General features: G+C 38.6%; 2 protein-coding genes across 3 annotated transcripts; both read left to right on the top strand.

Moving 5' to 3' along the window:
* Positions 1-125: 125 nt before the first annotated feature.
* Positions 126-5,885, top strand: drc3 (dynein regulatory complex subunit 3). 2 transcript variants are annotated; one of them, XM_014334565.2, is made up of 13 exons: positions 126-215; positions 490-694; positions 778-894; positions 1,006-1,172; positions 1,256-1,402; positions 1,880-1,999; positions 2,087-2,199; positions 2,305-2,479; positions 2,576-2,707; positions 2,873-2,943; positions 3,202-3,325; positions 3,652-3,783; positions 4,246-5,885. In XM_014334565.2, exons 2-13 carry the CDS (start codon positions 535-537, stop codon positions 4,339-4,341), a joined length of 1,554 nt encoding a protein of 517 aa, XP_014190051.1. In that variant the 5' UTR covers positions 126-215; positions 490-534; the 3' UTR covers positions 4,342-5,885. The 2 variants fall into 2 exon arrangements, with proteins under 2 accessions (XP_014190051.1, XP_005925504.1); XM_005925442.3 differs by lacking the exon at positions 2,873-2,943 and having other exon boundaries at positions 3,275-3,325.
* A 120-nt stretch (positions 5,886-6,005) lies between these two features.
* gid4 (GID complex subunit 4 homolog) lies at positions 6,006-11,899 on the top strand. Its single transcript, XM_005925441.3, has 6 exons — positions 6,006-6,385; positions 6,816-6,875; positions 7,684-7,791; positions 8,456-8,557; positions 8,654-8,784; positions 10,918-11,899. Exons 1-6 carry the CDS (start codon positions 6,161-6,163, stop codon positions 10,979-10,981), a joined length of 690 nt encoding a protein of 229 aa, XP_005925503.1. The 5' UTR covers positions 6,006-6,160; the 3' UTR covers positions 10,982-11,899.
* Positions 11,900-12,634: the final 735 nt, after the last annotated feature.

Below are 12,634 nucleotides of genomic sequence, written 5' to 3'. Positions count from 1 at the left end.
CCAACTAAACACAATTTCGACTTGTGGTGCTTTTATGAATATAAGACATACATGTACATTACAAGATAACCTCAGACTTAAAAGATATAATTTATGGTTAAAGCAAAACTCTTACAGAGTGTTGTCTCAGGTTGATGCCTTTTTCAACGGAATCAAGTACTTGAATGCAGCTTAAAATGAACCTGTTGCTATGTAACTGAGCGTAAACAACAGGGGTAAGTAGCGGCATACTGAATTTATCGATAACACCAGCTGGTTTTCTGTATTTTTAAGCGTTTTACGGTGACAAAAACAGCAGTAGTTAGGTTTGGCTTTGGCTAAATTCATTTATTTATATCTTAGAGAGCCAATGACGATGTTTGGCAGTATATTCAGAGCAATACCCTCAAATGTGCATACAATGATGTGAAAAAGCATTTACCCCCTTCCTGGTTTCTTAAGTTTTGTTTGTTTTTAATGACATATTTTTCTTTTTCCTTTTTTTATCAGAGTGTAAAGTGATGCCAAGTCTGTCTCCGGTCACAAAACAGCAGCATGAGCTCGGAATATATTATCTCTGAGCCCACGTCGATGGACAAAGAGATCCTGCAGCATGCTGTGCAGGAACAGTTTAAACCAGATCACATCCTGCGTTTTCCAGATGCGAGCCAAATCCACTTTAATGAAGTCCAGAAATTAAGACTGGAGTACAAAAGTAAGGGGAAATCATGAAGGTGATGAGGAATGTAGCATGCTGATTTTGTTTGAGTGAGAGGATGCTTTTTTATACATTTTCAGACATCCTGAGGATTGATCACTTATGGGACTTCTCATCTTTGTCCAAACTTGAGTTAAATAACAATGCTATAGAAAAGATCCAGGGACTGGACCATCTGATTAATCTGACGTGGCTCAGTAAGATACAAAGTTTGTTCTTGTTGACCAAATGATGTGTAGGCATTGCCATCTTATATCAGCTCAGAATCTACTGGTAATGATGAGAGTCATTTCGAATGTGTCCCTCAGATCTGTCATTCAACCAGATTGAGAAAATAGAGGGTCTGGAGTGTGTGCAGAAGCTTGAAGTGCTGAATCTATCCAACAACAAAATCTCTGTCATTGAAAATATGGACACACTTGAGAACCTAACTCACTTCTTCATTTCAAACAACCTAATTGGGCAGTTGGATAATGTAAGAAACGTTTCTGCATTTGCCATGCAAGTATGAGGAAACAGTCATGTGATACTGTTTAATTAACCTAATGCATTTCAAAGGTGCTCTACCTCAGGAAGTTCAAGAACCTGGCAGCGTTCAACCTGTTTGGAAATCCTTTCCTAAACGAGGGTGATTACAGATTTTTCATTGCTGGCTACTTTCCAAAGTTGATGTTCCTAGACTCCAGAATACTTGACCAGAAGACAGTAAGTGCAAACCCAATCTACATTTTGTTCTGCGCTTACCTTTAAAGTAGCATTTACATACACATTTACAGAGTATGAGTATACCCAAGCCTAGGACATGTATGAGGACAGTGAGACAGTGGTGAGGTGTGCAGAAGGAGTGACAAATTAGTTCAAGATGGGGATAGGATTACACCTGAGCCCCTTTTTGTTTGCAGTGGTGATGGACAGGTTGACTACGATGTTTGCAGATGAAAATGGGATCCGTAGTGAGAGTAGCGAGCAGGTGGAAGAGAGTCTGGAGAAATGGAGGTGTACTCTAGAGAGAAGAAGGAAGGTCAGCAGAAGCAAAACAGAGTATGTGTGTGTGAATGAGAGGGAGACAGATGTAACAGTAAAGCTGACTGTACCCAAGCTTGTTTGAAAGTCATCCTCATGTGCATTTATGAATTGCTGGTTGATGCAGAGTAACAAAATTTTATTTCTGTGTACGTACAGAGAAAGGAAGCATCTATCAAATATCACTATGTCCTTGAGAAAATGAGACTTGAAGAGCTGGAGCTACACCAGGCTGATGAGGCTCGACAAAGACACGAAGCTGAGCTAAAATTACACCGAGTACTATCTTTTTTTTGTGACTCATCTGTTGATTTGTATACATACAGTGTGACACTTATGTTTTCTTTTTTGTTGTTTTTTGTGCAGGATGCCTTTGTGGAGTTCCTTAATGGCTCTTATCTGTTTAGGACCATGTTTAAAGATGATCCAAAAGCACAAACACTGCACTGTGCACCAGGAGTGGATTCTCTGATTCAAAGATATCTTTTATCATCCTGGTTTCCTGATCCATGCGTGCATTGTTATTATTGTCATAGTACAGGCTAAACCAATCATTCCTTTTGGTTCCTTGACCTTGCACTTACATTTGAGCACCAAATGGGGGAGCTGTGCACACAGTTATTTGAAAGGGGCTTGGATGAGCACAAACGAAGGGAGACAGAGGTGAAGTCTTTCTTCAGTTGCCAAGAAAAGGCTGTGACAGACTGCCAGGAGAAGGCATCGCAGATGTTAGCAAAGTTTAATCATGAACACAAAGAGGCAAGCAGGGAGCAATCGCCTTTTCCGTGTGCACAGTGATTTACATGAATGCAATGACTCAGCATGAGATGATATTTTGTGTTTTCTCCTTTAAAGCGGACAGAAGAGTTGCAGCAGTTATCAGACCCAGAGGTACGCAAAGTCAAGATTGACCACTGCAATGGTGAAATTAACCGGCTCTGTAAAAACCTCATGACACTGGAGTTTCAGCTGGTCAGCGAGATGGAGGTTAGTGTATGCTAGAGTTTGTACACTTGTATAATTTGTAAAATATCTCAATGAAATCTCATGAAATTTCTTATTTTAGAAATTATGTTAAAATACTTGATATGTCATGAGACTGTATGTCTGTGTTTCACATTTAATCAAAGTGATGCTGCTTGGTCATTTTAGGAGAAGATCAAAACTTTTGAGAGCAGAATCTCAGACATGGTTAGACACTTCAGTGAAATCGCACAGGGGACATATCCTTTTTTTTTTTTACAGGAAAATAACAGAACTGCCTTAAAAACATTCTAAAAACACTCATTACTGTATGCTAGTAATTATTTAGTCATGAGCACTCCGACTCACTGGTGACCTGTCCCTGCAACCTTAAACTGGATAAGCAGAAGAAAGTGGTTCATCAACTCACCAGAGTGTCGTAGCACAAATGAGGGTTTAATGGGGTTTAATCAAACAGATGTTTTCCTGTGTGAGTGATTTCTTTAACAAAACAATACGTTCTCCCACTGTCGAGATCTTGAAGATGACTATTATCAGAAGATGCAAATAGTTGCTGCTAAAATCTTGCAGACAGTGGCCAGAGACGCCCGGAAGGAGGACTTGCCAGATGATGTTATAATGGTCAGTGTCGTCCTTTATAAGCCAAACTGGTATTACAAAATATATGGTTACAAATATATGGCTGGAAAAAAAACCCTGCAAGTTTCTGTCTCTGTTCTGGTCTTTGTTAATCTAACAGATAACTGTGCATGCATAGAGGGTGCAGATCATTGCGTGTAGTTTTCAAAGAGTGAAAAAAGAAAAAGAATCAAAGAAAATACAAAAACTGCATTATATTTTTTTCAATTCCAGATCAAGTATAATATATTTCTTCAGGTGAGCTTAAAACATGGTGCGCTAACAGTATCACTGGCCTCATTCTGTCACTCCTATGTTTTATATTTTAGCTGTTTGAAGACAGAGATGCAGTGATAGATGCACTGGCCACAGCCCACAATAACCACCTCCTGAAGATCAATGACCGAGAGACTCAGCTGACTACAGGCATCAGTGCCTGGAAGGAGGCCCTCATTAAGGGGGTAGAGAACTGAAATTACATTAAACAAACAGTCTAATGTAAAGTCGACATATAAATCTTGTACTTACCGTCATTTCTTTATATGTTGCTTCCAAGTAACCAAATCTTTTTGTATTTTTTAAGTGATCTTGAGCAGTAGTTCTGTAGGATTTCCAATAGTGTTTCTTGAGAGAACAGAATCCAAAGAAGAGATTTGAATGTCCTTCAACTATTCCTGAAAACTACGACTAAGAGAGTTCAAACTGTTGAAGAATAAAGGTGGACATAATAAATACTGATTTTCAGGCTCTGCTTTGTTTTCCAGTTGTTTTTTACGCCTTTCAATAAATCACTGCATGCATTTCCCATTTTCTTAGCAAAATATAAAGAAATGAGAGGGGGACTCAAGACCTTTGCACTCTATTTTAATATTTCTTTGATCAAAGACTATTTATTTGTTTGATGGCTTTGTTGCTTTTTACAGATACGAGATGAGGAACTGAAGCGGAACCGCATGAACATCTCAGACATCCACAGATATGTGGATAATTTGAGGGAGCAGCTGGAGGAGTTGATATAGTGGAAACCACTTGGCGGCCTCAAGAACACTTCAAAAACCACTGTCAGTGAATACAGTTGTATTCACAAATGAGGGTTCAAACACTACCGCTAAAAGAGAAAAAAAGATACAGAGCAAGAACCTATACTCGGGGCATGAGCTACTGTGCTGTGAAAAAGTATTTAACCCCTTTCTGATTTCTCTGTTTTGTGTGTGTGTATTTATCACAGTGGCTCTGTGATGTACTTGCACACTCGTTCTGCAAATGAAAGGTTGCTGGTTCAGTTCCAGGCAGAGACACAAATCCCCTTTGGGGGAAGGAAAGGCATCTATACAACCACCTCTGCTCACAACAAAGAAAACTGCAGTTCACTACAAACAAATTCAGATAAGACAACATCAATTGCCCTGAATTTCTCTGTAAAAGATTCATTTATTGGTGAAAAGGCCAAAACGACCAAGGAAAGATAAGCAAAACGGTGGAGAGTAAACAAGGAATCTTAAAATCCAAAAGCCCTTGAAGAAGTGAAAAGTGGAGGTCGTAGGTCAAAGAAATTGAATAGAAAATAAAGAGAAGAAAGTTATAAGTGCAAAGCGGGAAGTGCTGAATGTCAAGAAAGCACAGAAAGGGAAGAAAAGGAGAAAGCAGCAAGCAAAAATACAAAACAACTGTTGGAAGTGCAGAAAGTATTTGAAGAGGAGAAAAGTGTAACACAGATGGCAAAAAAGAAACTTCAAAACACAAAACGGGAAGCGGAAAATCCCAAGAAAGAATTACAGGAAGTCCTTAAAGCGCTTGAAGAGGAGAAAAGTAAAAGGCAGGAGGCAACAAACAAACTGGAGAATGCAAAGAAGGAAGCTGAACAGCTAAAGAAGGAGTTATTGAACATAGAACCAAATGTACTGATGAAGACATCATGGCCACAAGCTGCCCCAGACCATCCACACTACCACCACCATGTTTGATTGTTGGCATGAATAAACTAATATATTGGTATAAATCAGAAAGGAGGAAAATAGTTTTTCACAGCACTGTAAATGAGCATTAGTCTAGAAAAGACGGTGGTGTATGTGAATAACGTGTCTTCTTTTTTCCATCATGGATGTTTAACCTGTATTTGTGGACGGTACAGCAAATTATGTTTTTTTGGGAAGCGGTCCTGAGTCCATGCACTGGAATAGTACCTGTGTGTAATGCAGTGATTTTGAGCCTTGTCTCTTAGGCAGAGATTTTCTCTGAATCTTTTGATGATTTTATGTGCTGTAGATGAAGAGATATTTAGTCTTTACAATTGCATGTTATGGAACTGAAATTGTTACACAATTTATATACACTGTTTTTTTCCAGATTGGTGAGCCGTTGACCATTCTGCTCTTTTGTTTACCTAATTATGTAATTGAACTGCTGTGAATTAACCTTAATTGATCTCAACACTTTCTAAAATATTGTATGATTCTATGTGTGATTTCAGCACTTCAGACCCATGTTTTTATTAAATATACTAAATCATGCAAACGTGAGTTGGTCGCTGTCTGTGTTAAAGTGTATAAATAAAGCTACTGTTAAAAGAAAAAAAATCTTGAACTGCGTGAGATTTGAATACAATACCCAGAACAACTTTCGGTGCCTTTTCCAATAAGAATCCAGCTGAAGCAGCCGCGCGCCAGTTCCCAGCCAATCAAATTCAGGGAAGAGGCGTTTGGCAGAAGCGAGTTCTCGGACTAGGTTTTCATTTGAGCGAAGTTTTGGAGCTCTGAGAATTTACGTAGCTGACAGGCCCTCCTGTCTCAGCACCCACTTTTTCTCTCTGCAACTGCGGTGTTCCCGGTGACAAAGCTCATGACGGTTGCTGACGGTGGCACTTTATCGCTCGTCATGCCTGTCCGAGCAGAGTACCGCGGCACCACCCGATCGGCCTGCCCATCCTCGGCCTCTCTCGTCCCCCCTGCCCCGATCAACACCCACCAGCCGGGGGTGGCCACCTCGCTTCTGTACAGCGGCGCACAGTTTCGTGGATACCAGAAGAGTAAAGGCAACTCGTACGACGTTGAGGTGGTCTTGCAGGTAATTTTGTGGTCCTGTATAGTTATATACAAAGTCTGCATATGAGTAGACTCTGTGCATCCATAGTTGCTAACTTGCTATCTTTCCAGATGTTAGCTTCATTAGCTCATTTTTTGTTTTTTGTTGCTTTTCCTACATGTTGAGCAAATTTTGAGCTAGCTTAATGACCTTATGTCTTCTTTTGGAGTTTGAATTTGGGACAACTTGGCTTTAAAAACCGATGTTTCACAGACAAGTTGGCGTTTAACCCCCCCTCAAAGCTACCTAAATTGCAGTATTAATATAGCAGCTTGTGTTGACACAGCTAATATAATATTTCCCATCTCGGTGAGCTTTCCCAACAACTTACAGACAGTTTTCTTGTTACCATGAAGGATTTTGTGCTTGTCATGTGGAACCATCAGTAAAATATGTGTTCTGTCTTTCTCAGCATGTGACTGTAGAGGACTCGTATTTGTGTGGCTACCTGAAAATCAATGGCCTGACTGAGGTAAGTCTCCCAGCTACATCATGAGTAGTAAGACTGACCTTTATTCTTTTGAAGTCGTTCCACTGACTGGTTTCCACTCGCTTTAAGCAGACTGCAATGTGACACAGTACATTAGACCAGTGGTTCACAACGTTTCCACTTCAAAAGCAAAAAATCTTAAAAATGTAATCAATCAACTTATGAGTAAAAGAAGAGCCAAGTTTAACTTTAGTTAAATAATGGCCAGCTTGGTTGCATCAACCAACTCCTTTTTTTTTTAAACTTTCCCTAGAACAATCCCATTCATTCAACTTAAGCAAAGTAGATTTGGCTAGATGTGAGGCCTTTAGGGCTAACCACACATGCTTAAGCTCAAGTGTCAGCTGTATACCCATTACATTATGTAACATATGGAAGCAAAAAGGTCAGGGGGATCTTGGGTTAAAGTTCAGCTTTGGCAGAGCGAGTGAAAGATGAGAAGTCAGGTTGTGAGTGAAGGAGTTGTATTAAAGCTCACCTGGTATCCATGAGAAAATTAAAGCAAGGGAGCATTCCTCTTAATGCTGCTTTATTATTTTTATATGTTATACAGTACCATATTTTAAGAAATTGTGAAAGCAGCCAGATGAAAAGGAATAATGCACTACATCTATTCTGCTGATCCTGAAGCTTAAGCCCTGCCCATCAACATGTAAATCACAGGAAATCTGGACATTTGAATAGGCTATTTGCACAGTGCAGGATAAATGCAATTTTAAAACGAGTACCAAATCACGTTGCGAACAGTCCCATTTTATCTTTCCTTCCTAATTCATTCTGTGTCTGGCAGGAGTATCCGACTCTAACAACGTTCTTCGCTGGAGAAATGATCAGCCGGAAGAGGCCATTTTTAACTAGAAAGTGGGATGCGGATGAGGATGTGGATAAAAAACACTGGGTAAGTCCTGCTGATTTTTAATTTACTGATTTTAACTGATGCAGGAAGTGCTGTTAATAATTTTACAATGATCAAAGAAGTAGTACTTGATCATTAAAGTGCATGTGAACGAACAACGTGCTTTTAGTTTTCTTCATCATTGATTTTTAAGTTTTTGGACATGTGTCAGTTTTCTCTAGCTTGGAAAACTGGATACCATGACACAGCTTTTTCTCAAAAGGGCACAGTTAAAGTCGCCACAGCTCCTTATCTAACCAGTTTGAGGGCAGTTTGTGTCCTCATGTCTTTCAGGAAAGCCTTTCCTAATGTTGTGTGTGGAGGTCATTGCTTCGCCATTCCTGATTTTTCAGCTCACAATGGGTGTTAAATAACACCTATTGTGTTATTTAACACTTATACTACTTTATCCCCTACTTTATCTTCTACATGGCAGAAGATAAAGTAGGGGAATCAAACAAAGCCTATTTCACAACAGTTTTGTTTTTTTGTTTTTTGACCTGATATTAAGGAGTATGAGTAGCACAGGTGTTACTAATGATGCAGTGCTTTAATTAATGTGATTGCTGACACCTGTTTACCAACTCTTTTATATCCAAATGGTTACTGTCAGAAGATCTGTTGCAGATGTTGGTATTTATTTCCTGCTCTTCTGTTTTGTCACCAGAGCAAGTTTAAGGCTTTTTGCAAATATGCCAGGAACTTCAACTCTGATGACTTTGACTATGATGCACTGGAAAACAGTGACTATATCTTCATGAGGTGGAAGGTTGGCACTCTGTCATTCATTTTAGCTGTGAAATTAATTTGTGCGTGTTCTCAGCTTGGGGTCAGACTTTAACCTCCGCTCTTGTTGTGCACTCAGGAGCAGTTTCTAGTTCCAGACCACACGATCAAAGATATCAGTGGTGCCTCCTTTGCAGGTTTCTACTACATCTGCTTCCAGAAGTCCACAGCCACTATTGAGGGTTACTATTATCATCGGAGCTCAGAGTGGTAATTACTAATCATTAAAACAGTTTTCACACATGCACCTCAGCCGTGTGACTTTGCATCCATGTGTTTGTTGGAATGTTGTGTAAAATTTTGCAAATCGTAAACTTTTATTCACAGTAGTACAAATAAAACGATCAAATGTACCATTTTAAGAAAAATATTAACTCATTTGTAATTTGACGCCAGAAACGCGTCTCAAAAGTTGAGAAAGGGCTGCGTTTACCAATGTGCAGCCTCCTATTTTCTTAATCTTCTGTAAACTACCTGGAACGGACAAGTTCAGCTGCTGGGCTTTCGTCTTCATAGAATTGTAGCTGCCCGAGTTGGCTTTGTTGTACATTTTGTTTCACTATGTGCCAAATGTTTTTAGTTGGTGAAAGGTCTGGACTGCAGGCAGGCAGTTCAGCACCTGGACTCTTCAACCATTAAGCCATGCTGCTGTAATTGATGCAGTATATGGTTTAGCATTGTCTTGCTGAAATATTGAAGGCCTCCTGTGGGGAGAAAAGACTTATGGATGAGAGGATATGTTCTAAAACCCGCATATACCTTTTAGCACTGATCGTGCTTGTTCCAGATGTGCTTGTTCCAGACAAGCTGCCAATTATAGGCACTAAAGCACTCATATACCAGAGAGATGCTGGCTTGTTAGAGTATTGCCAACAACAAGGTGGTCAATCTCCTTTTTTGTCATAAGGACCAGCTTTCTTATTTTCCAAAAGGTATTTCAATTTCCTTGACCTTCAACACAATCTGAATCTGAATTAGAGAAGCAGAAACAAATGAATTGATGATTTTTAGTCTTGTGTGCTGATTTCTTCAGATTCTCAGTCTTTGATATGATACTGTAAATCAGATATTCAGTCTTCACAATTCTGTGTTATGAAACGTTTTTCTGAATTTGTTCAATAGTTTCTAGATGCGGTTTCCTGTTGATTGCTAAGCTCCAACCATCCTTGCTTCTGGGAAACTTTGCCTCTCTTAGATGAACTTTTCAGACATGTTGTTACATCAACTTCAAAATGAGTTAAAGTATTTAAGTGTTACACTTGTGCAGTTCAAACATTTTGTTCTGAAATTTACAAATCACTGTTTGTTTTTATTCATTTGTACAAGTTTTTTGGTATTGGGATTGTAAAGGGGAAGAGTAGCAGTAGTAATAAATGCTCTGCTACTGAAAGTAAGCCAGGACTATATGGTGGCTATAATAGCAGAAAAATATAAATTGGGAGGTGGTGCAAAGTGGGAATAAATTGGAACAGTATCAGGGTTATTATGTATCACTAGAGGGAGTCATCCCAATTTGAATAGGTGTACTCACACAACATTGATATAATTCCTGAAGGTAATAATATTTCCTCATGTTTCCTTAAGTTTTAAATTGCTTTCAACAGTCCTTTGTATTCTTTTCTATAACTTGTTATGGCCTCATATTGCTGTCATTTCACTCATGTTACTGCCTGAAAGCATTGTAAAACCTACACAAGTTGTAATGTTTCTAATCTCTCTGTGTGAAGCACATTTACTGTACTTAGAATTAAATGTGCTAAATAAATAAAAATTGCCATTTGTACTATTAACTCAGTCAGCCGAAGGACTGATGGGCTTAGTCCATCCCAAGGCATCAGTCACCCACAATTGACAAAAATGACTCCTCCTCCTACAGGTTTAGAAAGAATTTAGTCAAACATGCAGACAATGATCACTGTATGATTCTTTACCCAAACCATGCTTGATGTTTAGGGCACAGCTGCCATTTTACAGGCGAAATTCTTAAACGCTGATACATTGTGGTATAATGTGCACAATAATAATAATAATAATAATAATACATTTTATTTAAATAGCGCCTTTCAAAGCACCCAAGGACACTGTACAACAGATAAAAACAATGTTTGGCTTAATTATTGCAGCAGATGAGATCCTATCAGGAATGTTTCCAGAAGTGTCTCTCTCTTTGCCAGTTGTTTACTTTTTCAAATTAAAACTGAATCTGCGCCATTTGCAAAAACTTTGTTTTTGCAAATGGCGCTACTTTGTTTTCAAGTAGCGCCGGTTACTTTAAGTTTGCAGTTTTTCACATGAACACATGTCTCATGATTGGTTTTTGTTTTTACAACTTATTTCCTGCAGGTACCAGTCTTTAAGCCTGAACCATATTCGAGAGCACAGTATGCCTATTTACGAATTTCGGTGACGTGGCTGCGCAGGGATGCGGAGTGACATAAAAGAAGGTTCATGCTGCCCTGTGCTTAAACGGGATGGAGAATCCTTTAATGGCAAGAATGGAGGTGACCCATTTTCCTCACTGGCAAGGAAAAACACAGCTGGTCAGACACTCTTCTGCTGGACTGCTAGAAAGAAGGCACAGATGAAGAACCATAAGGAAGATCTGTGAGACGTGGAATTTTCTCACAGTTGCTGCGGCAGATTGAAATTTGTTTTCTGGTTTTGTTTGTTTTTCCTGCACTTGTTTAAAAAAAAAAAAAAAAAAAAAAAAAATTCCTCAGTAGTTCAAAACAGATTTCCTCCATTTGTTTCTGTTAAGACAAAGTGTTGCTTTTAAAAGTTGGGGGGAAAAAAGAGTAAAGCTTAATATATTTATCTTATTTGAAAGATACAAAATCTTTGAGGACCTGTGATGATTAACGAGTTAGACGCGCAACAAGCAGAGATGCATGAGAGCTTTTATGCAGGTTCTATATGATCAGGGATGGTATGCTGCTGTAATGTTCAGGCAATATGTATTTTAGTAATCCTGATATGGATGAGCTGGAAATGAGTGAAAACCTTGTTTGTAAAAAGCTGCAGCTTTTTGAAAAATCATCTCAACTTTGTAAAGTGTTTATCTATGCAAGCCAAAGATTAATAATGGGTCGAATTTCTTACACCACTTAATTTTAGTTTTTATTTTAATTTTCAGATCACTTCTGTTTAAGGGAGATTTATTTATTTTAAATCAGGAGTAAAATGTAAGGGGGGGTTAATTATACTAACCATCAACCTGAAGCACAGCAACTGTAACCAGTGACTCATAATCTAGTTGAGATTGAAAGTTTTTTGGGGGCTTTGTGCCAAGTAAAATATTTCTGGGAAGAGTTTGGAAAACTTCAGATTGAACACAAGAAAATGAACGCAGAGCTCTGACTGCAGTGTAACAGATTGGAGAATCAAATAATGTGTTGCTGTAATGTTTAAAAGCACCTGTGTGTGGTTGTGAAAGCTTGATGGAAAAAGAATAAAACCACCTTTGATGCTTTAGGAAAAACCTGCTGCCTTACAATTTTAACTGTAAAGCTCCTGTTGTTTTTAAGATGGGTGACTAGTTTAATGTTGCTTTATTTGAAATCATGAACATTTAATAATATGAGAGAAATTGTGTGTTATCTGGCTAAGCTAAAGGTCAGACCTCGGGTATAAGTTGATGTGCGAATGCTATTCACACTACAGTCTTTTAACTCAAGCGAGGAGATCGCAGATATTACTATCCTAATGACTCTTGTTACATGATTAACAAAAAACTGTAAAATGTGCAATGTAGAAGAAATGTTTATTTTGGAGTCTGTAATTAAGTTTTATGAAAGATGGTGTATTCTAACTCTGCTGTGAGGAGAAATAAATAACTTTGATACATGTTTGTATGGTTGGCTGCTCTTTAAAGAGTGTTTTATAATAACAGCAATTACTTGGTACATTCTGGATCACATGTAACAGCAGCTAGCAGTAGCTGACCACATAAACCAAACTGCTTTTCTCTTGTGACCATCTCAGCCGATATCAATACTGTTGTTTAGCTGTTTGGGCAATAGTCCCTCTTTGTAGTCCCTCTAACATGCTGGAAGTGCTGAAA

This window comes from Haplochromis burtoni, unplaced genomic scaffold, assembly GCF_018398535.1.
Source record: "Haplochromis burtoni strain Fernald_Lab_line unplaced genomic scaffold, NCSU_Asbu1 Contig_81, whole genome shotgun sequence".
Lineage (NCBI taxonomy): Eukaryota > Metazoa > Chordata > Actinopteri > Cichliformes > Cichlidae > Haplochromis > Haplochromis burtoni.
Note: the sequence above shows the minus strand (reverse complement) of the source record. Positions and strands in the feature narration are given on the sequence as shown.